Genomic DNA, 26,123 nt, shown 5'->3' on the forward strand with positions numbered 1-26,123 from the left:
TGTGAAACGAGGCTAGGATAATAACATTCACTGTCTCACAGGACCTCTGGGAGGGTAGATAGTGCCTGGAACACAGGAGCACTCAAGAGATGTTAGCTACTATTTTTACAGACATACCTTGGAGATATTGCAGGTTTGGTTCCAGAATACCACATGAAGTGAATCATCGCACTAAAGCAAGTCACATACATTTTTTTGTTTCCCAGTGCATATAAAAGTTATGTTTACATTGTACTGTCGTCAATCAAGTGTGCAATAGCATTCGAAAACAATGTACATACCTTATTTAAAAATATTTTATTGCTAAAAATAGCTAACCATCATCTGAGCCTTCAGCAAGTCAGAATCTTTTTGCTGGTGGAGTCTTACCTTCAGTTTGTAAAAATCACAGTATCTGTGAAGCGCCGTAAAGCAAGACTCGCCTGTGCTATTGTGACTGCCGGATTGTTTCCGTCCATCACCATTTTGCGAACTTTTTTTAAAAAATAACTCCCTCCTTTGTCAAATATATGGTGATAGAAGGAGAACTGACTCTGGGTGGTGAACACACAATGGGATTTATAGATGACGTCATACAGCATTGTACACCTGAAATTATGTAATTTCATTAACAATTGTCACTCCAATAAATTAAAAAACAAATAACTCCTTTGAAGTTATAATTTCAAAGGAGTTATTTCAAAAGAAATTTAAAGAAATATCAGCCAATTGCAATGAGTGCACCTTGTTTGGATCCTGGTTCAAACAAGTTGCAAAAAAATTATATGTGATATTTATGACATTTGGAAACTTGAACACTGACTACATACTTAATGATTGAAATAACTGCAGATATTTTTATTTTGTTTTTGCTTAGGAGTGATAATGGCCTTGTGGCTTATAAGAAGTTGCAAGAATAGTAAACAGAATTTCTGAATACCCTTCACCTAGATTGCCCAAATATTAACTTTTTACCATATTTGCTCCATCATGATTCCCTTTTACCTCTAAATACTTCAATGTGTATCTCTTGAGAACACGTTCATTCTCTATATAACCACAGAATAGTTATGCAAACTGGGAAATTAACACTGCTATAATGCTGCTATCTACAGAGCTTATTCAATTTTCATTCACTGAAGACGTGTTTCTTCCCGGTCAAGGATCCAATCCAATCAGGGATTGTATTTAGACATCCCATCTCTTTAGCTTCCTTCAATCTGGAACTCTTTTTTGATGTCTTTGTCTTTCATGAGCTTGACATTTTTAAAGAAAAAGGCCAGTTGTTTTCTAGACTGCCCCTCAGTGTGGGTTAGTCTGAGTTTTCATCATGATTCAATTCAGGTCATACATCTTTGGCAGGAATATCTATCATGGACGTGTTGTGTCCTCAGTGCACCGTATCAGGGGGCAGGCGATGTTGGTTCTTCCCGTTACTGTTGGTGTTAGCTTGGCTCATTTGGTTAAGGTGGTGTTTACCAGGGTCTCCATTGTAAAGATACTGTCATTCCCTTTAATATTTTGTGAGAAAGGACTGAGAGAGGGCAGGCAGCTCTTGGGAGGAGTGGCTGAGAGGGGCGTGGGGAGAGATGCAGGGAGGCTGAAGATAACTGGGAGGCTTGGGGCATTTTATTTTTAACTCTGGAGCCCCTTTGTGACTATGTAAATATCTTGCTCATCCTCTGGGGTGAGCGTCCATTGACAATTCTTGCCTGGAACATTATTACTATGGTAGCTGCAAATGGTAGTTTTCCAATTTCACCGTACCCTTTACCTTTATTAGGTACCATTTTACTGTAAGGAAAAGTTTTTTTTCCTTCTCTTCCATTTATTTACTTATTAACTAATGAATATCAGCATAGGTTCATGGCTTCTTCTTTTATTCTAGGGGTCGCAATCGCTACTGTTCATCAGCATTTAAATAAGCTCAGGGTCACCTGGGTTAAAAATAAAACGCCTCATGCCTCCCAGTTGTCCTTGGAACCTCTCTGCTCTCTCCCTCCCTCTCAGCCACTCCTCCCAAGAGGAGTGCCCTCTCTCACTCCTTTCTCACCTCCCACTCCTGCCCTGAGTTAGGGCTTGCTAGCTTCTGTCCCTGTCACTCTCCTGAAATTATTTCAAGATCATCAGTGACCTCTTCACCCCTGAATCTTTCCTCTAACTTGTCATCTTGGCAGCATTTGCCACCCTCTGCCATTTCCTGCCCCCAGCAATGCCTGCTTCCCTGGGACCCCCACCTTCTCTGCCAACCCCCCGAAGCCTCTTAAACATCACTGTCCCTGAGCCCTCTACCTTCAGAAAGAAGAATAATATTTACCATGTTCTCACTCTGTGCCAGGTCCTATGTGTAAATGAATTACAGTTGACCTTTGAACAACACGGGATTGAACTGCACAGGCCCACTTATAAATGGATTTTTTTTCAATAAATACACAGTCAGTCCTTCATATCCCTGGGTTTTGCATCTACAGATTCAACCAACTGTGGATTGAAAACAGTATTTTCAATCTGCAGTTGGGAATCTGCAGATGGCCGTGTGCATTGTTCTTCACCATTTTATATAAGGGACTTGAAGCATTCGAGGATTTGGGTATGTGTGGGGGTCCTGGAACCAGTTCCCTGTGCATACCAAGGGATGACTAAAGTTTTCAGGGAGTCGAAAGTTATAGTCAGATTTTCAACTGTGCAGGGGGTCAGTGCCCTTAACCCCTATGTTTTTCAAGGGTTAACTGTAGTGCATTCAACCCGTATAGCAACCTTATGTGGTACGGACTATTTTTTACTATATTACAGAAGTGGAAACTGAGGCACAGGGTGTGAAGTGATGTGCTTAAGGTCGCATAGCTAATAAGTGACAAAGCTGGGATTAGACCTCAGGCAGTCTGGCTCCACAGTACACTGCCTCCGGATTCATCCATTTATCTAGCCCAGTAAACAGTCAGTGAGCCCTCCTGGGTGCCAGGCCCTGGCTGGGAGTCCCAGGCCTACTCTCAAGACCAGTAGGTTTAGGGAGAGGGTCTCAGTGAGGGCTGCAAGAGAACGGAAAAGCACTATGCTGGAGCTAACGTGCACCTCATTCATAATTTTAAAATGATCCTATTCACAAAAAACAAAATCAACAAAATGAAAAAGCCGCCAATGGAATGGGAGAAAACATTTGCAAACTACATATCTGATGAGGGCTGAATATCCAAAATATACAAGATATTCATACAACTCAAAAACAATAAAACCAATAACCCAATTTAAAAATGGGCAAAATACCTGACTAGACATTTTCCCAAAGACATGCAGCTGGGCAACAGGTACATGAAAAGATGCTCGGCATCAGTCCTTGTCAGGGAAATGCAAATCAAAAACACAACGAGATATCACCGCACACCTGTTAGGATGGCTGGTATGAAAAAGACCAGACATAAATGTTGGTGAAGATGTGGAGAAAAGGGAAACTTTGTCCATGTTGGTGGGACTGTAAATCGGTGCAGCCACTGTGGAAAACAGTATGGAGATGCCTCAAGAAATTAAAAATAGAACTAGTATATGACCCAGCAATTCTACTTTTGGATATTTATCCAAAGGAAACGAAACCATTATCTCAAAGAGATATCTACACTCCCATGTTCATTGCAGCATTACTCACAATAGTCAAGATTGGAAACAACCTAAGTGTCAATAGATGAATGGATAAAGAAGAGGTGGTACATACGTGTGTGTGTAAGTGTGTATAAAATGGAATATTATTCAGCCTTGAAAAAAGGAAATCCTGTCATTTGCAGCAACACAAATGAACCTGGAGGGCATTCTGCTAAGTGAAAGCAGCCAGTTAGAGAAAGACAAATACCTCATGGTATCACTTACATGTGGAATCTAAAAAAAAGTCAAATTATAGGAACAGAAACAGAAAGTAGAAAAGTGAGTGGTTTTTAGAGGCTGGAGGTGGCATGCGGGGACAGGGAATAGGGAGAGGTTGCTAAAAGGGTACAGGCTTTCAGTAACAAGAAGAATTTTTAAAAAATGGGTAAAGATCTATCTCGACTGTTCAGAGCTTCACAAATCACAAGATTGGATGGCATGTATACAACATTTTTGCAGCTCATTATCTCTATTTTACAAAGTTACAAACAATCTGTAACTTTAAAAATGCATTGGTTTTATTTTTGAAAAGATAATACATTCACATGATTGAAAAAGTAAAACATAACAAGGTATGAAGTGAGAAGTCTCATCCCCACCCCTTTCTTAACCTACTCTTCCCCCACTCCCACTGCTGTGAGTAAACATTAATTTCTTTTGTATCCTTCCATCGTTTTTTTCCAGATATTGTCATTGTCCTCCTTTCTTACATAATAGGTAATGAACTACATACACTAGGCTATATCACTTAACAATATATTCTGGAGATACAGGGAGTGTCCTCATTAGTTTTTTACAGGTGCTCAGTATTCCACTGTATATAGTATACGTATATACTATGTACATATATACTATATGTATGTATATATACTATATGTATATATATACACTATACTATATATATACTATATGTATATATACTATATGTACTGTATATAGTATATATATGCTATACTATATATATACTATATGTGTATATATACTATCCATATGTATAGTATACATATACTATACATATATATAATAGGTAATATATATGTATAGTTTATTTGATTATTCCCAGCTGATGGACATGTGCTTTGTTCTCAGTCTTTTGGTATTACAATGCATGCTGTAGTCAGGGGTGCCGTGGATAGTTGTGCAAGTTGTGCACTGTACAAAGGAGCAGTTTATAGCACAGATATTGTAAATGTGTACTGCAGGTTTCTAGCAAATGGAAGTAAGTGTGCTAAGGAAGGCTCCCTATGGGCTACTAGCAATGCTGGCTACAACACTTACCCTTATGTACATCCATCATTCTGTATGTGCAGTTGTATCGAAGATAAACTTCCAAAAGTGGGATTGTTGGGTTGAAGGGTAAATGTACTTGTCTTTTGGACGGATTTTGCCCTCCGTTTTTCCCTCTTGTTAGCAACATGTGAGAGTGCCTCTTCCCCCACAGCTTCACCACCAGACCACATTGTCACATATTTGGATTTTTGCCAATCTGATAGGTGAACAATGGTATCGCACTGCAGTTTTAATTCATATTTCTCCTGTTATGAGAGCAGTTAAATCATCTTTTCATGTTATTTAATACTACTTGTTCAGTGAAATGACCATGCCCTTGGCTTATTTTCCTATTGGGATGTTGGTATTTTTCTTCTTGATTTCTAGGAGCTCTTTATATATTAACTAATTATAACTTTGTTAGTGATAGAAGTTGCACCTATTTTTCCAAGTTCATCATTTGTCTTTTGATTTTGCTTATGGTGACATTTTTTTTTTGTTTTTGGCCATGCAGGATACTTGATTTTTATGTAGAAAATCATTTAAAATATTGAATTAATTTTTCATGAAGGAATTGAGAACTTACAGCTATGATGGAGGTCACCTGTGGGCCCCACCACCAATCCTGTTCTCATCCCACCACTCCAAAGGCCGCCACTCTTAGCCTCTTGGTGTACATCTCTCCAGTTATTTATTTCTGCATTTATGTTCATATGTAAATTTGCATTTAAAAATATAGCGTTGTTTTGTAGTTTCCTAAGTCCTTTGTGGTTGACAGAGTTCTTGACAGTTTGCAAGGCGCATCTCCATTGATAAGGACTTTGCAGATTCCGAAACATCTTCAGTTTGGAAAGCCCTTTCTGATGGTTGCAAACACATTTCAGGCTACTAATTTATTCTTGGGCAGCACTATTTTGAGGTTTTCTTTATGAGTTTTTAATCTGAAAATATTTGTATATGTATCTCTAAAGACTTATTTTTTTAAAAATCTTTGTCGAGATAGAATTCATATACCGTAAAATTCAGCCATTTAAAATGTACAATTCAGTGATTTTTTTCGTATATTCACAGAATTGTGCAACCATCGCTACAATCTAATGTTAATCACCCCCAAAAATAAACTTTGTGCCCTTTAGCAGTCACTTCCCAGTTCCCCCACCCAAGCCCCTGGCACCCACTAATCTACTTTCTGTCTCTATAGATTTGCCTATCCTGGACACTTCCTATAAATGGAATTGTATGATATATGTTCTTAAAAGGCTTTCCTTTTATTTAACAAGCCACAAGGTCATTATCACTCCTAAGCAAAAACAAAATGAAAAATATCTCTAGTTATTTAAATAATTACGTATGTAGTCAGTGTTAAAGTTTCCAAAGCTCATAAATATCACATACAATTTTTTGCAACCTCTTTGAACCAGGATCCAAACAAGGCCGTCCCATTGCAATTCGTTGGTATTTTTTAATCCTCCTTTTATCTACTACTTCTCCTCCATCACTTTTCCTTTTCCTGATAGTTTATCTGCTGGAGGCCCAGGTTGTTGGTCCTGTAGAGCAGCGTTGCCCGATAGAAATACGATGTGAGCAACATGGATAATTTAAAATTTTCTAGTACCCGTGCTTTAGAAAGAGTAAAAAGAAACACATGAAATTATTTTTAACCATGTTTTATTTAACCTAGTATATCCACAACATTATTTCAACATGTAATCAATTTAAAAATTATTAGATATTTTACGTTCATTTTTTTAAAAATTTAATTTGAAAATTTTTTTCCCCTTTTTCCGCCTCCACCCCCCACTCCGGTTCAAGCCGTTGTTTCTCAGTGTAGTTGTATAGGACACAGTTCCCTTGCTCACGCTGATATTCTGAACCTTGAGCTCCCCACAGCTGAGGCAGTCCCTGGGCTGCTCACAGCCGCTCTTGGCAGCTCACTCCAACCTCTAGCTGCCGGCTGCAGCCCAGCTCCAGGGAGAGCTGTTGTTCACAATCTTAGCTGTAGAGGGTGCAGCTCACTGGCCCATGTGGGAATCTAGCTGCCACCTTGGCATTAGGAGCACAGCGCTCCAACCACCTGAGCTACTGGGCTGGGCCGGCCCCTGTTCATTTTTTCATACTAAGTCTTCAAAATCCAGTATGCACGCATATTTTACACTTTGAACACATCTCAGTTTGCCCTGGCCATGATTCAAATGCTCAGTAGCCACATGTGGCTTGTGGCTGTCATTACATAGTGCTGTCTTAGTTGTAGAGTTTCCCACAGTTTGGATCTGGCTGATACATCTTTGTGGTGTCACTCAACGTGTTCCTCTGTCCCCTGTGTTTCCTGTAAACTTGGACTTAGGTCAAGAAGCTCAATAGATTCAGGTGTGGAGTTTTGGTTTCTGGGGTGTTTTTTTTTTTTTTTTTTTGTGAGCACCTTCCTTTGTGGTGCTGCCTCCCATCCATCAGGAGGCACATCCTGTCACACTGTCTTTTGTTCTGTGATGTCAGTAGCCGTTTGTGTCAATGCCCAGATGCATTAGTTCATTCTATTGCAGAAGGGTGATCTTCTCATTCCTAAATGCCTGACCATTTACCAAGCTTCATGTGGTTTCCCAAACTCTTCATTAATCTTTGTATTCTTACAGCATGCTTTTCTGTTTCTCTATGGTTTAAAAGACAAGTTCAGGATTTAAAAAAAAAAAATCTTGACTTTTTAATTTTCAAAAAATTTAACAGTTGTAAACTCTTCTCAGTATTCAAGATGCTTAATTCATTTGACAAATATGTGTTGGGCACCTACTGTGTGCATCAGTGAGCAAAACAGAGACCCCACCCTCAGAGCTGATGGCCCAGTGGGGAGGGTCAGATGAAAATAAATAAAATAATTTCAGATTATAATCTGTGGTCTGAAGAAAATTAGCAGGGCAGCATGCAAGAGAGCATGGGTGGAGTAAGCCCTGTAAACTGGGTGGTCGGGAAAGGTCCTTCTAGAAGAGGACACTGAAGCTGGGAGATGAAAGTTACCATGTGAAGGTGCGGGGAGGTCGTGGCATTCCATGTGAAGGGGACAGCAAGTGTAAAGGCTGCAAGGTGGGAATAGAGGGGTGCAAAGGAGGCCATGGGGCAGGAGAGGCCTGTTGTAGGGGGAGAGGAAGAAATAAAGTCTGAGAGGTGAGGGGGGCAGATGTGCAGGGACTGGTTGGCTTCAGGGAAGACTTTGACTTTGACTTTTAACCTGAATGAGATGGAGCCACGGGAGGATTCTGAGTTGGAGTTGGGGGGTTGAGGACGTGGCCCGACTCAAATGTTTCCAGAGTCCCTCTAGCTATGTGTGTGGATAAAGGGAGAGCAGGGAGATCAGGAAGGAAGTTGCTGTGATGGTCCAATGGGAGACAATAGAGGGTAAAACCAGGTGGGAGCCATGGAAGGGGCAGAAATATAGGGGTCCTTGACCGTTGAAAGCAGGGCTGACAGATTTGCTGATGGATAAGGTGTGGGTGGTGAGATAAAAGAGAGGAATCAAGGATGACTCAAAGATTTTAGCTTAAGCTTCTGGGTGGGTGGTGATGCTATTCCTGAGATGGGTAAGTCTGTGAGAGGAGAGGTTTTAAAATCAAGAGTTTAGTTTTGGCTATTTCCAGTTTGGGGTAGAGATCCACAAAGAGATGTCAGGCAGGGCTTCAGCTGGAAGTGTCTGGTTTCTGGAGAGCAGTCAGGGCTCGGATGCAGATTTGGCCATCATTGGTGTGGGATGGCATTCAGAGCCTTGCGTTTCAATGATATCTCCATGGAGAGTGTATATTTAAAGAAAGGGATATAAATTTCAGGTTTGGAGTCCTCCAATCTTTAGAGGTCTGGAAGAGAAGAAGACTTCAGCAAAGGAAACTGATAACAATCAGAGAAGAGAGTATTTCAAAAGAAGGGGGTGGGCAAATGGACGATGACAAAGAGAGAGCAGCAAAATAAGAGCAGAGTCCAGAACTGAATGGAAGGGACGGAATCCCAGACCTCTGCGGGGGGGGGGGGGCGGGGGGGGCTTTTAAGAGAGGCAGTGTCACACTAGTAATTTGGTGAAGGGAGGAAAGAAGGTGAAGAGTTCCTGTGTGATTATGTCTCCACGCTCTGCGGTTTCTAGAGCCCTTCATGATTTGCAAAGCATGTTACTCATTTAGAAAGCATTTTGCAAAGTTCTTGACTACAAAGCACTTTTTAGAGACAGAAAATTTCGCTTTTGTTCATACCCCAGAGCAGCATTTCTCAAACTGCATGTTGCAACCTACCTGTGGGTCATGAAATTTAGTTAAGTCATGACCAGCATCTTTAAAAATAAAACAGAACATTATAGAGTGCGTTGCATAGCAAAAGTCAGAATTGTGTCGTGAAACTTTTGTGTGGTTGTTTTTTTGTGTGTTTTTTTTGTAAAATGGATTCTTACTGTGGGTGTAGTCAAAACATTTGGAAAACTGCCCTAAAGAGCCTCTTGCAAAAACTGCATAGGAGATCAGCACCAGAATGTTCAATGAAACTGGAAACAACCTCCATGTGCATCATCAGGAGAATGAGGAGAGTTATATTTATACAACAGAAATACTACACAGCGGTGAAAATGAATCCATTTGATCCATATATCAACAAGGATAGATCCTGAAAACATAGTTGAGTGAAAAAAAGCAAGTTTAAAATTACATGATTATAATAGCAATTCTTTCTATTGAAAAACACACAAGATACTGGATCTATTTTTGTGTGTGTGAGAAAATTGATGGGATAAAGGTTGTAGAAGTATTGACTCACGTTAGGAAGGATACACTAAGTCCAGAATAGTGGTTCCCCTCTGGGAGGGTGGGGGAAATGGAGCAAAAGAAGGATACACAGAATGCTCCAATCATACCTGTAATGTTTTAGTCCTTAAACAGAAAGTATTTGAAAAATATGTCATCGTGAGCATTTGTTAACTCTGGGTGATGGGCATGTTACTCCTTATTCCCAGGTGAAATTCAGAGGCCTCCATTGTGTCAATTGTCAATATTTAGTTACTGGAAATGGTTGGGGGGAGGGCCTTGAGAAAGCAGCAGAAATGGTGGCCTGTATCAGTCAGGGCCCTAGCCTGGAGGGGGCTGGCTTGGAGGAAAAAGTCGTTACCTAACTTGGAGATAGAAGGAGCTGTGTGGACAGGGCTTCAGGACTCACCTTGGAGTGAGGGACACAGCCAGTACAGGGAAGAGGCCAGGGCCGGAGAGAGAAATGCCACATTCAGTTCTCTTCCTGCTTCCTGACCCCAACTGGATGGACCCCACCTACAGCCAGAGGGCCAAGAGAGCCTCTGGTCCAGACCATGGGTGCCATCAAGCAGGTGAAAGGGGGAGAGGGAGGAAGGATGGAGAGCGGGCCTTCAGGGGCATACCAGGATGGCACATAGAGAGCACGGGATATCATCTCTTACCATTTACTACCAAAGTGCTGAATTTCATCAATTCACATCTTACCATCTCTGAAAATGGAATATATCTTACAGTGGGTGGCAGCTCAGCTTTGTGGAAATGAAGCATTTTAATGGCTGATGCAACCTTGGTCATGCCAACCTGCTGAGTGTCAGCTTTGGGTGCTGGTGATATGATTCTGGACTTTTCTGTCTTTACGAAAAGTCCATAGTTGTTTTAAGAGGAGCATTGAGGCTCCCTAGGCCAACCCTCTGACCTCCCCCTCACCACTGCCCACCCCTAGGCCATGGACAGCCAGAAGCAGTTCACCGGTCCAGAAATCCAGTTTCTGCTTTCGTGCTCCGAAGCAGATGAGAATGAGATGATCAACTGTGAAGAGTTTGCCAACCGCTTCCAGGAGCCAGCTCGCGAAATTGGCTTCAACGTGGCGGTACTGCTGACCAATCTCTCGGAGCACGTGCCACACGACCCGCGCTTGCGCACCTTCCTAGAGCTGGCCGAGAGCATCCTCGAGTACTTCCGGCCCTACCTGGGCCGCATTGAGATCATGGGCGCCTCTCGCCGCATTGAGCGCATTTACTTTGAGATCTCAGAGATGAATCGCACCCAGTGGGAGATGCCACAGGTCAGCGTGCATGTTCACCTTCCGGGGCTTCCGGGATGCTCCTCTCACTCTGGACCCCACATGGGGCTGTGCACGCTTTGCACATCTGCTCACCTTCGTACACGCCGCAGCATCAGCGTGCCCTCCCTGTGGCTGCTCACACACCATGCCTACCACTTGCATACTCACCTTGGGAGCCCGTATGGTCCCGATGCACCCAAGGCCATGCATACCGGAACCCACACGGTTATACACTCCTTGCTCCCCTTCCCAGCAGCACCTGGTATGCCCTCTCTTGGCCCTGGCCCATCCATGCCCACTCTGCACATTCACCTTGGGGACCTGGGTGGGGGGGCCTGCTGGCCCAGCCCTCACCAGTCACTGTGTGTGCCCCAGGTCCTAGCACACAATGCCCAATCCACTTATTCTGGGCCTACATGTAGGTGCACATCTCTTGCACACTCATTCGGAGGTAGCCCTGGCATGCCATACTGTTGTCCACCCCTCACTCATTCACTTCCCACATGCCCTCAGTGTAACCCTAGCACACATAATTACCCATGCACATTTGGACCACGCTCTTAAACTCGCCCACAAGAGCTCCTGCATGGCCTTGGTGGCCAGGCCTACTCCTTGGCTTGATGTGCCCTATCTCAGCCTGTGCCCATCCCACAAATGTTTGAATACCCCTTACACACACACTTGCCCCAAGATACACTCATGGGGCCCTGGTAACCCCCACCGTCACACACTTAGCTTGCGTGTGGTTTCCATTGGCCACTTTCTCACACTCTCACATGCCCCTCGCACACCTGCAACCCCCATTGCCCTGGTGGCCTCCTGCTCACACACATTGCATGCCAAGCCTGCGTATCCCTTGCCTGCTAAGACTGTGGACCCCTTGCACACCCCTTGAACTCACACTTCTTTTGTTCCTCAGCTGCTCCCAGGTACCTGCACACTCCTCACATGCTCTTGCACACCTCTTCCCACTTCACACTTGTAGCCCATGAGGCTTGTACTCCCATCACTTCAACAACTGGGCCCCTCGTGTCTCCTTCTCAGTGGGCACCTGGCTCATGCACACCTGGGCTCATCTCCTACACTGAGCGTTGTCCTTATGTTCTGGGCCCTCTTGCACTGACTCCCCAGTCCCCCTTGTACACTCATGCCTGCCTCACATGCACTGATTCTGTGAATTGTAGACCCCTTCCACACTAACACTGCCCCCCATTTTGGCCCCACGCCCTTGCATGCCTGCCCCGTGTGCTCGTGTCCACAGTGCACACGGAACCCCACATCATGGCATAATTCCTAGTTCTCCCATGATGCCACACCCTCCTCACACCGGCTTCTTCCCTTAGTCCCTGGCGCTCTCTCACAAGGCTTTTGCACATCAGCCCCCACACATATTCCACAGGAACCCTCAAGAGTTTGCACACTCACCTGTGTCCCTTGGGGCACCATTGCATACTTACCTCCCCAATCTGGCATAAAAATGGTTGCACCATCCTTGCACCTGGGTATCTGCTGCATTCACTGCTGGCCCTTCACACTCGTGTCCATTCTTTGGGAGCTCTGACCTCCCCTTTGCCTGTCACGTGCCCATGTGACACTCATTCCCTTAGTGTTGTTCCTTCAAATACTGACTGCCTCTTGCTCATCCTTTCCCATTCCCACTTTCCTCTGCTGGGCAGGAGTCCACATATTGGTGTAGACCTGGAGTACTCCTGCAGCAGTCTAATAGCAGACACCAGGTAGCATTTATTACGTGCCAGGCGCTGTTCCAACCCCTCAGCACTTATTAACGCCTTTAATCCTGACACCAACCCTAAACATAGTTTCCCAATTTACAGAGGGGGAAACTGAGGCCCAGATTGTTACGTCTCAATCACCCAGTTACTCAGTAGCAGAATCAGGATTTGAACCCAGGCAGGATGGCTGCGTAACCATTTTGCTCAAGTACTATACTCTGTCTCTAAAAGAAGCTAAAATCCTATTCTAGAGCCAGCTTGTTGGGAATTCGCACCCGGAACCCCACACGTGCCACCTCTCAGCTGTGTCACCTGGGGCTGGTGGCTTTCTGGGCCTCCATTTCCTCACCTGTAAAATGGGGTTAGGAGCCCCCACAGGTTTTTGGGTTAGGATTCAATGAGATAATATATTAAGATGCCTGGTACGAGGCCCAGCCTTGTTGAAGTTCTTACGAGAGTACCTCCTGCGAGCGCTATATATGTTTACTATTAATAACGAAAATGATGAATTTTGCTTTAAATTACTAAAATACAATTAATAAGCATATATATTTAATACTGCTATTAATACCAATGCGTCGAGCGGGGGCTGCTCCAGTGACCCCTGGTCCCCCCACCTCGCCCCTCGCCGGCTCCTTAGGTGAAGGAGTCCAAGCGGCAGTTCATCTTCGACGTGGTGAACGAGGGCGGGGAGTCCGAGAAGATGGAACTCTTCGTGAGCTTCTGCGAGGACACCATCTTCGAGATGCAGATCGCCGCGCAGATCTCGGAGCCCGAGGGCGAGCCCGAGGAGGACGAGGACGAGGGCGTGGCCGAGGCGGGCGCCGACGGCGCGGAGGGGGGCGCGGCGGGGCCCGAGGGCGCGGAGGGGCCGGCGGCGGCGGGCGCGGCGGCGAGCGCGGCGGCGGCGTTGGCGCGGGCCCTGCGCGGGCTCAGCTACCGCGGCCTGCGGCGGCGCGTGCGGCGCCTACGGCGGCTGACGGCGCGCGAGGCGGCGACGGCTGCGGGCGCGCTGCTCTGGGCGGCCGTGGCGCACGTGGGCGCGGCGGGCGCGGGGGCGGCGGCCGGCGCGCTGCGCCTGCTCTGGGGCTCGCTCTTCGGCGGCGGCCTCGTGGAGGGGGCCAAGAAGGTGACGGTCACCGAGCTGCTGGCTGGCATGCCCGACCCGACGGGAGACGAGGTGCGCGGCGAGCAGCCAGCCGGGCCCGGAGGCGACACGGACGGCGAGGGTGAGGGCGAGGGCGCGGGCGACGCCGCCGAGGGCTCCGGCGACGAGGAGGCGGCGGCGCACGAGGCCGGCCCGGGAGGCGCTGACCGGGCGGTGGCCGTGTCCGACGGGGGCCTCTTCCGGTCCGAAGGGGCCCCGGGAGGCCTTGGGGACATGGGTGATTCGACGTCGGTGGAGCCGCCTACGCCCGAGGGCTCCCCCATCATCAAGAGGAAGCTGGGGGTGAGGGTGCAGTCGGGGGCTTCGGGCTTTGGGAGAGATTGGGGGTAGAAGGGACGAGGGAGAAGAGAGACTCAGAGACAGGGACGCACAGAGGGAGAAATGGGAGAGAGCCTGAGAGGGACACTCAGAGACACAGACAGAGAAATGGACTCAGATGCAAACCTGGAAAGAGGCTTGGGGTGAGGGGGAAGGGGGTGTTTTTTGGAGAGACAAAGGAAAAGAGACCTGGAGCCACAGAGAGGGGGAGAACCTAAAACCCACTGAAAGGAGAAACAGGACCAAGAACTAAACAGATCTGAGATAGGGTCCGAGACGCGGGAAAGACCCTCAGAGGTACATGGTTGTGGGGAATCAGGTCGCCCACCTGACCAAGACAAGACCCCTGTAGCATCCTCAGGCCATGGTGCCAGGAGTGCCATGGGGTGCTGTTGTCAGGGTATGGGAAGCTAGGGGAGAACAGCTCCACTTGGAGTCAGCCTGACCCAGCACATTGCTTGGGCAAGGCGCACCACCTCTCTGAGCCTCAGTTTCCCCTCTGTGAAGTGAGAGTTATAATCCCTCTTCCTTCTGGTGCAGGGAGAGTAAAACTTAGACTGCCCAGGGGAAATGACTGGAAAGACACAAAGGAGCAGGCAGGGCAGCACTGAGTGGTGCTGGGATGGGGGCTCGGCCCTAATGTTTACCCTGCCCCCAGGTGGGTGGAGAGGAAGAGGAGCTGCCTCCAGAACCAGAGCCGGAGCCAGAGCCTGAGAAAGCCGAGTGAGTGGTCTTGGGGCCCAAGGGGCCCAGCCCCTATCACTGCTTCCCTCCTGGACTGGGAGCCTCCTGAGGTTAGGGCCCAAGCTGTGTCCTCAGCATCACCCAGCCCCAGGATCTCACAGAGGAGGGGCTCTGTGAAAGGGAGGAGAGAAATGAATGCTCCTCTCTGACCCCCAAGCCTTTGTAAGGCCCTCCCCTCCACCCAGAACACCTTCCCCATACTTCATTTCAGTCTTCCTCATCTTCCCCGTTTTAACTCATATATCTCTTTCTCCAGGAAGCCTACCTTGACACCACCCTCCTAAGTTGAAGGGGTGTCTCTTCTGGGCTCCCATAACTCCCTGAGCTTCCCTCATGGCAGCCCTGACCAAATTGGGCTGCTACTGCCTGGTGATGGGTCTGTACCCCATTGCACTGGAGCCCCATGAGGACAGGGCCTGAGTTTGTCTCATCACTGTGTCTCCAGTACCATCTACACCTGGGCGAGGCATGGGGTGGGCCACCAGTGCATGGCTTTGAATAAATGAATGAACAAATGAATGAACGAATGAACAAATTGCCCAGACACCTCCTCACTCTCTGTCCTGCCCTGCAGTGCCGAGAATGGGGAGAAGGAAGAAGTCCCCGAGGCCCCACCAGAGCCCCCCCAGAAGACAGCACCTCCTCCACCCCCTCCAAAGAAGGAGGAAGCCGGAGGCGCGGGCCTGGAATTCTGGGGAGAGCTGGAAGTGCAACGGGTGAAGTTCCTGGTGAGGACCCAGCAAGGGCACACTGAAACTGTCTTCACACCACCTCTTCTCCCCATCCTGTTCTTGAGCTCACCTGTACCAGGCTGGGGAGAGAGCAGAGATGACCCCAGACAGAGCCAGGACCTGGGCATAGGGCAGCATTTTCAAGTAGTCCCCATAGGGCTTCTCATCCTCTCCTAGCTAATGATCCTTATTTGAACCTCCACATCTTTGCTCATCTGGGACCACCTGCCCAGGCTTCCCACCCCCATCTTCTATCCAGAGCTCAGTCCCATTGAGGCCACAGCTCTGTTCCTCCCACCATGGCCTGTTTCTTTGCTGTCAGCCTTTAGGTTGGAACCACAACACCAGCCCCAGCTACTCCTGTTGGGGGAACAACTCATCCAGGTCAGGAAGAAGGGAGGGCAAGGCACAGGGCTCTGTCTGCTTTCCAGGCCCAGCCTGACACAAGGGACTGAGGGAAACATGTTGGACATAAGGTGGTTCAGTGAGGGTTCATGGGAAGAATGAAGGATGAAGAGAAAGTAGAGTGAAAAAGAGGTAAAGCAGAGAGGATAACCTCACACGGGGAGCAGCAGAGTGGTTGGGAGCATGGACTCTGGAACTTGGCTGCCTGGCTTCAAATCCCAGGTCTGCCACTTCTTGGTTATGTGCCCTTGAGCAAGACATCTCACTTCCCTGAGCCTTAGTTTCCTCATCTGTGAAGTGGGTGTTTCAGCAATACCCACTTCATGGGTTGTGAGAATTAAACAAGTTCATACAAATAAAGCTCTTACCCCAGGACTTGGTATACAGTAAGCACTCAATAGGAGGTTGTGGGACCAGTTATTGAGGACCCAGGTGCTTGTTTTGTGGGTGAATGATGGAATGGATTCTCCAGGGAAGAGGGTGGACTGTGAGCTCTCTCTGTCTTTCTCTCCCCATCTTAGAACTACCTCTCCCGGAACTTTTACACCCTGCGATTCCTTGCCCTCTTCTTGGCATTTGCCATCAACTTCATCTTGCTGTTTTATAAGGTGATGGTCATGAGAGTCCAGGAGGACCTGCTGTGAATGGGAGGCTTAGCCCCTAACAGGTTCCCAGGGCCTCTGCAGTTTACCGGGGAGAAGGTGTTGGGCTCAGGGTTCCCAGCAGGGTTCAGGCTGGACACTTGGATCTTGGGACCCTCGTGGGGGTGCGTGGGGGTGTCTGGTCCATCTGGACAGATGCCTGAGTGCCTGCGGGAGTTAAAACAGGGAGCTGGTTCTGGGTTCCCTGCTCAGCTCTGCCACTTGCCAGCCCTCTGCCCCTGGGTGCAGGCCGTTGCCTTTGCAACACCCACTGATTCATTTAAGCCTTTTGGCTTTCATGTAAGCTAAAGAGAAACTTGTATGGAGGAGGAAATGGGCAGTTCATGGAATGGAAGGAAAGGGCTAAGAACTAGGCCTCCTAAAGGACAAAGGGACCCTTGGGGTCTTGCCAGGGACCTAGATAACAGGACAGAGAGGTGGTCTAGCAGAGTGATCAGAGCATGGCTTCTGTGAGATTGAATCCTGGCTCTACCACTCACTGGCTGTGTGATGTTAGGCAAGGTGCTTAAACTCACTGAACCTCAATTTTCTCATCTGTAAAATGGGATAATAACAGCTGTGGGGATTAAAAGAGGATTTATATGTGTAAAGCATTTAGAATAGTACCTGGCATACAAAAAGTGCTGTATAAATGTCAGCTGCTACTAATTTTAGTATTAGTGTTAATATTAGTGGTCAGTCTCTAAAGGGTTCAACTATCGGGATGATCAACTCTGTTTTCAGTCCTTCTGTCATTCAGTTCAATAGTCAAATTCCCAGCACAGAATCTGATTTGCTAGCTAGCATCTTGGGCCCACCCCTTGATCGTGATTGACAGTCCTGCAGAAACTGTATCTGACAGGGGCCCTATCCAACCTCAGAAATGGAGGCTGTTAATTTTGTTAGTGGGTTCTGGATATGGCAGACCAGGTACCAGGACACCAAGGTCCCTGCCCTGACTGACCTCTGCCCCCCTTCAGGTCTCAGACTCTCCACCAGGGGAGGATGACATGGAGGGCTCAGCAGCTGGGGACCTGGCAGGAGCTGGGTCTGGTGGTGGCTCTGGCTGGGGCTCAGGGGTCGGTGAGGAAGCAGAGGGCGACGAGGATGAGAACATGGTGTACTACTTCCTGGAGGAGAGCACGGGCTACATGGAGCCTGCCTTGCGTTGCTTAAGCCTGCTGCATACACTGGTGGCCTTTCTCTGCATCATCGGCTACAACTGCCTCAAGGTGGGCCATGACCATGATTCTAGGAAGGAGCTTGTGTGTTGGGGGTGGGGGTGCTGGGGCACTGGCTGAGAGGACCTGGGGCTGGCACGGCGGGATCTCATGCAGAGGTTGGGACAGAGGGGGCTTGGAGATGGAGTAAAGGCTGGGGGTTTGGGTACAAGATTGAAGATGACATTCAAATTGGGAGGTGATGCGGGTCATAGCTGAGGAGCTGGGTCCTGGGACTATGTTAATTTCTGGATCAAGAGGCAAAACTTGTCATTGGGAATAGTATTTCCTGCATGTTGGTCAGTTGGTGAATTAAGATCTGTGGGAGTCTATGGGGTCTCAGACATAACGTGGGTGCTAAGGTGGGGATGTAGATTCTGACATCAACTATGTCTGGGTTTTGTGGTGCCCCATTAGGAGTGTTATGAGAGTTCCAATTTGAATTCCGTAAGATCTGACTTTTAGGAAGTCTTGATTGGATGAAGAGAGTTCTTTTGGCTTAGAACTTTTGCATATGCTGTTCCTTCTGCCTGGAATGCTTTTCCCCACTTCCACCTCCTTTCACCTGCCTCTGTTTTGTTCATCCTTGAGCTCTGAATTCAGACCTCCCTCACTTGGGAAGCGCCAGGCTGCATCAGGCACCACTTCTGTGCTCTCCCATTTTTCTCCCGTCTCAGCTCTGACCCCTCTGCCCATGCTTCTCTATCAATATCCTAATGACTCTGGGAAGGTTCCTCTGATGTAGGGGCTCACCAAGGCTCCAGCGTGATTTCCCAGCTCCTGCTGAAGCTGTGCTCTCTTGAGGTGCCTGACGCCCACCCCTTTGCCTCTCTGCAAAATCTAGGTGCCCCTGGTGATCTTTAAGCGGGAGAAGGAGCTGGCCCGGAAGCTGGAGTTTGACGGCCTCTACATCACCGAGCAGCCTGAGGACGACGACGTAAAGGGGCAGTGGGACCGTCTGGTGCTCAACACGCCGTAAGGGCCCAACCCCCACCTCAGGGTGGGTGGAGGAAGCAGAGCTGGGTTTTCACTCCAGTCCAGGTCTGGGCCTCAAAAGACCGGGGTTCTGGTAACTACCAGCCCTGACTCATTCTCCCCAAGCCTTGGTCTTCTTCTTTGTAACATAGACACATTTCCTGTGCATTAAGTTACCCCTGGAGGTGCTGGTGACACATGGAGATTCCTGGGCCCTGGCCTTGGAGATTCTGGTTCAAGGTGGAGACCAGAAACCTGTATTTTAAACCTTGTTCCCCTGTGGTATTCTCACCCAGGTGCCATGAGTGAGAAATGTGAAGTCATTTGGTGTTTAAACTGAGCCCAGGCAAGGAATGAGGGTGTGTGAGGGCAATGTGATGGGAGTGGTGACCCCCAAAGTGCACTCCCAGCCCACTTCCCTTTTCCACCCAGATCAAGTCCCATTACACTTGTCCATACAAGGGGTCAGCATTGTAGAGGGGAGACATTTCTAGAATAAGAACACCAGGTCAGGTTTGAACCCTAGCTGGGAATTCTTGGTCAAGTCACTTAGCCTCTGTGCCTCAGTCATCTCACTGTAAATGGGGCTAAATAATAGCACCAACCTTACAAGGATCTGTAACCATGAATGAGTTCATGTCATTTCTGGGGCACAGTAAGTCCAAGATAAAGGTGGGAAGTTATTTTACTATGGGGTCCTGCCTTAGTAGGGGTGTTGTGAGGAGGGAGAGAAGTCACACCAAGCACACCCTACGCTCTCATTGTCACCATCAAAGGCACATTTAACTCACGTTCAAGTACACATGCTTCACAAAAAGAGAGACATCTGTTTAAAATAGTGTCTGTCGAAGGTATTTGACTTCTAAATACCATTTCCCATGAAGAGGAACCAGACTCCTTAGAAGAGTGGCAGATTTCAGGGCTGGGGTTGGGAAGTGCAAGATGAGCCTGGATTATCCTGTTGTGTCAGAAGCAAGGATATGCTTGATAAAAAAATGGTGCCGTGCTGAAAGGACTCAGCCGCCAGCTAGAGGGATGCCCACTGGGCAAATCAGGGACAGTGTGAGAATCAATAAGAACAGGAGGTGCCATGAATTGAAATATATCAAATAAGTCGAAATCCATGGAGTCATGATAAATCTCCACTCTCCCCAACCCCCCCCCAAAAAAAAAAACACTCACTGGCCACCTTTGCAGGGTGCTAGGGCATCAACTCATCAATTGGAAAATGGTAAATAAAAGGCCAGAGTCATCAAATTAAGGCAGTGTGAGAAGGCACACCATTCCCCTGGAGCTGGAGCAGGGCCAGGCTGCTGACTCAGGGTCCTCCCCACCCTTCACACGCAGGAGTCTCCCCACCTGAGTGCAGGTCTGTGTCTTTGCACATGCGGGCTCTGAATACAAGCCACCTGCCTCACCTCTGCTCCATCAAAGATGGCAGTGGGGTGATGGTTGACCTGGGGCAAACTTCGACAGCCCTGGGGTCTTTAAAGCCAGACCCTGAGTGAGAGTGTGAGGTCCCATGTAAGAAAAGCATTGGAATTTCAAACCACCCTGGCCTGACTGGTGGCTCCTATTCCCTCCTGCCCTGACATCTTGCTGTCTCTCGCTCTCTTGACAGGTCTTTCCCCAGCAACTACTGGGACAAGTTTGTCAAGCGGAAGGTAAGAGGACATGGATGGGAAGATGGCAGGGCCTCCTGAGCTGGTCCCTTCCTGCCACCAGGCTATTCCAGCTCTGTCGAGGACTTGCTTTGTGTGCAACTTTGGGCAAGGAGCATCTCAGTTTACCCATCTGGAAATGGGCACGATAATCACCTCTCCCTCTCTGTAATGAGATGATACATGTAACAAGCACAGTATAGTGCCTGGCACAGAGTAAGTACTCAGTAAATACTAGCTTTGAGGGAGGAAGTGAGGCATACTCTTTTAAGCACACAGACTCTGGAGCCAGATTGCCTGCTTTTCTACTCCTAGCTGTGTCAAGCTTTCTGTGCCTCAGTTTCCCTCATATTCAAAGTAAGGTAATAATAGGGCTGGCTCCACAGGGCTGTAAAGATTATATAACCTACTATGTGAGCAGTATCTGGCACATAGGAAAACACTAGATAAGTGTTACCGTCATTTATTCAGTAAAATGTACGTCGAGCTCCTGCTGTGTGCCAAGAACTGTTTTAGGAACCTGGAGTCCAGCAGTAAGCACAACAGTGATTATGACATTTGAGTTGGAAAGACAGAGGATGAACATATCGATAGCGTTTAGGTGGTGTTAAGTGTGTTGGCCAAGAGAGGTTGCTTTTCGTTGTAAGGTGCTTGGGAAAGGGCAGGCTAATTAAAAAGAAGGTGAGGGAGTGAGCCAAGTGGAAATCTGGGGGAAGAATGTCCGCGGGAACAGCCAGTACAAAGGCCCTGTGGCAGGAGTGTGCCTGCTGTATTTGAGGAGGTGGTCGGTGTCTGGAACAGAGGGAGTGAAGGTGTGAGTGGGAGGAGATAAGTTCTTAGATGACAGGGGACCCAATTGTATACGATCCTTGCCTACCTACCTAATAAAAAAACAATTAATTTGGCTAATGAATCAGCTGGACCTTTATCACTTTTGGACCCTCCCCCTGAACATCTGAACAAAGCTTTGGCCCTTTCCTCCAGAAAAATGCACCCCCAACTTCTCCCACAAAGTTCAGAACGTCCCCAGAACCCCCCATGCTGGCCATGGCTGTCCCCACCTCCAGCTGTGTCTTCACAGCCCCACGCTGTCCTGTACAGGTTCTGGACAAGCATGGGGATATCTATGGGCGGGAGCGGATCGCCGAACTGCTGGGCATGGATCTGGCCACTCTGGAGATCACAGCCCACAATGAGCGCAAGCCTGAGCCCCCCCCCGGGCTGCTGACGTGGTGAGCCGGGCAGACCCTGCACAGGCCTGGGGTAGACGGGTGTGGCCAGGGGCGAGGGGCGGACGCTCGGGCATCTGGCCATCCCTCTTCCCCCACCCGCACAGGCTCATGTCCATCGACATCAAGTACCAGATTTGGAAGTTCGGGGTCATCTTTACAGACAATGTGAGGAGGGTCCTGTAGGTGGGGAGGGACCTGCAGGAAAACGGCCCTAGGAGCACGGGGGGCTCCACCCCCACGTATCCCGGACCAGGGACTGAGTCCTGAGCCCCTATGTACCTCTGATCCTAGGGTTCCTTCTGACACTCCCGAGGCTCCTTTTTGCCCAGAGTGCTCTTGAATTTCTAGACTACATCCTCTGCGGAGGATTCCCCACCTCACCCCAGGATGGCTTCTCCCCCAGAGTGCTCCCAATCCTTGAAGTCCTCCCCAGCCAGAGACGGCACCCTGGCCTCCAGAGCACTCCCAAACTCTCGCCAGACCCCCTGGGTGTCCTGTGTCCCAGAGTGCTCCCCTTGAATCCCTGCATGCTCCCTGACCCCAACCCTGTGTCCCTGACCCCAACCCTGTGTCCCACAGTCTTTCCTGTACCTGAGCTGGTACATGGTGATGTCCCTCCTGGGACACTACAACAACTTCTTCTTTGCTGCCCACCTCCTGGACATCGCCATGGGGGTCAAGACGCTGCGCACCATCCTTTCCTCTGTTACCCACAATGGGAAACAGGTGGGCGAGGATCTGACGGAGAAGTGTGACCCTGGCAGGGATGAGCTTGGCAGTCTGAGTAGGGGTGGAGGAGAGTAAGGGCCGGCCTGCAGGGGTGAGGAGGGGCAAGTGTAGGCCACCGAGCCAGGATAGGTGTGGATGGTGAGACCCTGGGGGGAGAGCCACATGGTGAGGGCCCCAGGTAAGGGCCCGGAAGGCTGGGCATGGGGGAGGGGCAGACCGAGCTGCGGAGCTGACCTGCGCCTGCCCCCCCAGCTGATGATGACTGTCGGCCTTCTGGCCGTGGTGGTCTACCTGTATACCGTGGTGGCCTTCAACTTCTTCCGCAAGTTCTACAACAAGAGCGAGGATGAGGATGAGCCTGACATGAAGTGTGATGACATGATGACGGTGAGCCCCTCTCTCAGGGCCCTCGGGCCAGTGACTACCCATCCCTGACCCTTCGTTTTCCCATCTGTAAAGGGGGTTAATAATAGTACCTGCCTCGTAAACTTAACTGTGAAGTTTCAGTGAGCGGATGCTTGTGAGATACTTTGAACAGGACCAGGCACATAATCAGCGCTCAGTAAATACCAGCTTCTGGTGTACTATTATCTGAGCCTCTAAAGCTATTATTATTGGAAAGGTTTTCAGGCAAAGTGCCCCGTGCCTTGTGGTTTGGGACAGGTTTCTCAACCTCCCCGCGCTCTGGTGTCCCCACCTGTCAAATGGGTGTATAGTAACAACACCTACAACCTAGGGTTGCTTTTAGGACTTAGAGGTCCTCCCTGACCATCTAAGACTTAAAAGTCTGAGAATAGTGCCTGGTGTGTGTTAAGGATTACACAGATGTTAGCTACTGTCCTAATCTATAATTAAAAGTGTCCCCCAAAGTACCAGCATGCCACACAAGTTTACATTTTCTCTTCTAATGGTGGTCATAACCCAAATGGACTTTAACCTACCAGGGGCATGCACCACAGTTAAAAGAATCATGTGAGGCCTTTATCTGAGAAGATGGCCTGTCATCTGGCGCTGTGCCCTCAGGTCACAGTCCAGCTCCTCAGCCTGATATTTGAAACCCCACCAGACCTGGTCTTACCACTCCTAGCCTTGTTCCCATCATAGCCACTGGCCTGAGCTCTTACTCAACACAACTGGGTTCTCTCACTTCCTGGGGACACAGAAAGAACGAGTGTGCAGTCTCTCCCAAGGGCCAGGCAGACTGTGTCCCCCACTCTGCTGAGAATTTCTTGTGGCTCCCTAGAGCCATGTGGATGAAACCAAATCCCCTCACCATGGCTTACAAAGCCAAGGAGAACCTAGCCTTGCCTGAGTCTTACCACAGTGTTTCTTGCTTTTTTGCGCTCTGGCTGCCTGGTCCCCTTTCACTTCCCCTAAGGCCATGTATTTCCTCCCAACTCAAGCCCTTTGCTTCTGACATTCTTCTGCCTCCCACCCTGGCCCTACATGCACACACACCCCTTTACTTGACCCCCTCACCTTTCAACTTAAATGCTGCCTCTTACAAGAAGCCCTCTGTGACCATTGGCTGGGCCTCATCTCTCTCCCTGCTCTTTCTCACAGGAGCTCTATTTTGTAGCTTCGCTGAACCTCTTTCAGTTCCTCACAGGAGCAAAATATATTTTTTCCTCCCCACTGATGGCGTAGCACATGTGGCTTTCTCTGTCTGGAACAGTCTCTCCCACCTAACACCTCCTTCAAGTTCCAGCTCACGCGTGTCTTCTCTTCCAGGAAGCCTTGCCTGATCACCCAGGCTCAGGCTTTCAAAGCTTCAGAACTGCCTGTGCTTCCTCCATCTCCCCCTGAACACACTATTCCTCGCTCATCCCAGCCCTGACCCTATCACAACTTTGTCACTATCTGATGCCATGTTTGTGAGCCCTGTGAGGGCAGGACCCAGGGCTGTCTCAGTCATTGCTGTGTCTCCTGCCCCCCAGCCCAGGGCCCTGTAAGTACGTGGTGAATGTCGAATGATCTCATGTGTGACCAATACGCTTCTCACCCTCCACCCACAGTGTTACCTGTTTCACATGTACGTGGGTGTCCGAGCTGGTGGGGGCATCGGGGATGAGATTGAGGACCCAGCAGGTGATGAATATGAGCTGTACCGGGTGGTGTTTGACATCACCTTCTTCTTCTTTGTCATCGTCATCCTGCTGGCCATCATCCAGGGTCAGTGCTGGTCGGGGTTGTGGGAGTGCCCAGAGGCAGACTAGCTCCTTTAAGAGTTCAGGCCCAAGGTGGGTGGCCGGTTAGCGCAGTTGGTTAGAGCGTAGTGCTGGTAGCACCAACGTTGCCGGTTCGATCTCCACATGGGCCACTGTGAGCTGCGCCCTCCTGTAAAAATAAATACAGGTCCCAGATCCAGTGCGCCTGGATCCGTATCCCAGCTCCTCTCCCTACTGTAAGACTTTGGGCAAGTCACCTCTCTGGGCCTCAGTTTCTCCATCTGTAAAATGGGGATATTAATGATGCTAACCTCAAAGAGTTGTGAGAATTAAGTCAATTCATAGGTGTTAAGTGTCTGGCTCATATTAAGTGCTCAGTGAACACTAGGTATTAGTATTTTTAGGAAGCAGGGTGAGGTTAGGGATAGGGGGCCTGGGAGGCTCAAAGGTAGGTAGCCAGAACTGGGTCAGAGATTGGGCCCTGACTTGTACCCTGCCACTCCAGGTCTGATCATTGATGCTTTTGGTGAACTCCGAGACCAACAAGAGCAAGTAAAGGAAGATATGGAGGTAGGTCAAGTCTGGGGCCAATTCAGAGGGATTATGGGACCCTGGGGGTCAAATGAGCAACTCTGATATCTCCTGCCCGCCCCCCCCACAGACCAAGTGCTTCATCTGCGGCATCGGCAGCGATTATTTCGATACCACACCGCACGGGTTCGAGACCCACACGCTAGAGGAGCACAACCTGGCCAATTACATGTGAGTGTGGCCCTGCTGACCAATCAGGAGGATGGGGCGTGGCCATCAACAGGGGGTGGGGGACTACTGGGCCTTGACCAGTTAGGGAAGGGGGTGTGGTTCTAGGTGTGGATTCCCAGCCAGCCAATCAGGAGAAGGTAAGAGTGGTCCTGACCTGTATACCGCTGCCCTCCCCTCCCCAGGTTTTTCCTGATGTACCTGATAAACAAGGACGAGACAGAACACACGGGTCAGGTAAGGGGGTATTAATGGGAGGACAATGGGCAGGGACATGGAGAATTTTAGTATAAGGTCAATCAGCAGGTGGCAGTAAAAAGCTCATGTCAATGTCAAGCATTTGAAGCTGTGACCAACACTCCTATCCCCGTACCCCAACCTTAGGAGTCTTACGTCTGGAAGATGTACCAAGAGAGATGCTGGGACTTCTTCCCAGCTGGTGACTGTTTCCGCAAGCAGTACGAGGACCAGCTTAGCTGAGTCACCCCCAGCTGGACCTGCACCCCCACCACAAGTGCCTTATTCTCACAGCAAACCCCTTAGCCCCCAGAGCCCTCCCCACAAGGCGCCAAGGGGAGAGTGACCATGGACTGGAGAAATAAAATCTGTGCTTCACCCCTGACATCAGCGTGTTGGATTGTTGACATTTGGGGGTGGATGGGCATCCAGGGACTCTGCCCTCCCCCCAACCCCAGAAAAACAAGATG

General features: G+C 48.8%; 1 protein-coding gene across 3 annotated transcripts in view; it reads left to right on the forward strand.

Annotated features, from left to right (window-relative positions):
• RYR1 (ryanodine receptor 1) overlaps nt 1-26,038 on the forward strand; it is a 111,638-nt gene extending 85,600 nt beyond the window's left edge. For all 3 annotated transcript variants that reach the window (XM_081030847.1, XM_081030848.1, XM_081030849.1), the window contains 17 exons: nt 10,591-10,932; nt 13,306-14,115; nt 14,810-14,874; nt 15,470-15,623; nt 16,553-16,639; nt 17,653-17,904; nt 18,737-18,867; nt 20,489-20,531; nt 21,630-21,760; nt 21,865-21,925; nt 22,340-22,486; nt 22,742-22,876; nt 24,505-24,661; nt 25,163-25,227; nt 25,319-25,419; nt 25,602-25,653; nt 25,801-26,038. In XM_081030847.1, coding sequence (XP_080886973.1) covers nt 10,591-10,932; nt 13,306-14,115; nt 14,810-14,874; nt 15,470-15,623; nt 16,553-16,639; nt 17,653-17,904; nt 18,737-18,867; nt 20,489-20,531; nt 21,630-21,760; nt 21,865-21,925; nt 22,340-22,486; nt 22,742-22,876; nt 24,505-24,661; nt 25,163-25,227; nt 25,319-25,419; nt 25,602-25,653; nt 25,801-25,896 — 2,829 coding nt within the window. In that variant the 3' untranslated portion in view covers nt 25,897-26,038. The remainder of the gene's footprint in view (nt 1-10,590; nt 10,933-13,305; nt 14,116-14,809; nt 14,875-15,469; nt 15,624-16,552; nt 16,640-17,652; nt 17,905-18,736; nt 18,868-20,488; nt 20,532-21,629; nt 21,761-21,864; nt 21,926-22,339; nt 22,487-22,741; nt 22,877-24,504; nt 24,662-25,162; nt 25,228-25,318; nt 25,420-25,601; nt 25,654-25,800) is intronic.
• Nucleotides 26,039-26,123: the final 85 nt, after the last annotated feature.

The sequence above is a fragment of the Rhinolophus hipposideros genome (genome assembly GCF_964194185.1).
Source record: "Rhinolophus hipposideros genome assembly, chromosome: 21".
Lineage (NCBI taxonomy): Eukaryota > Metazoa > Chordata > Mammalia > Chiroptera > Rhinolophidae > Rhinolophus > Rhinolophus hipposideros.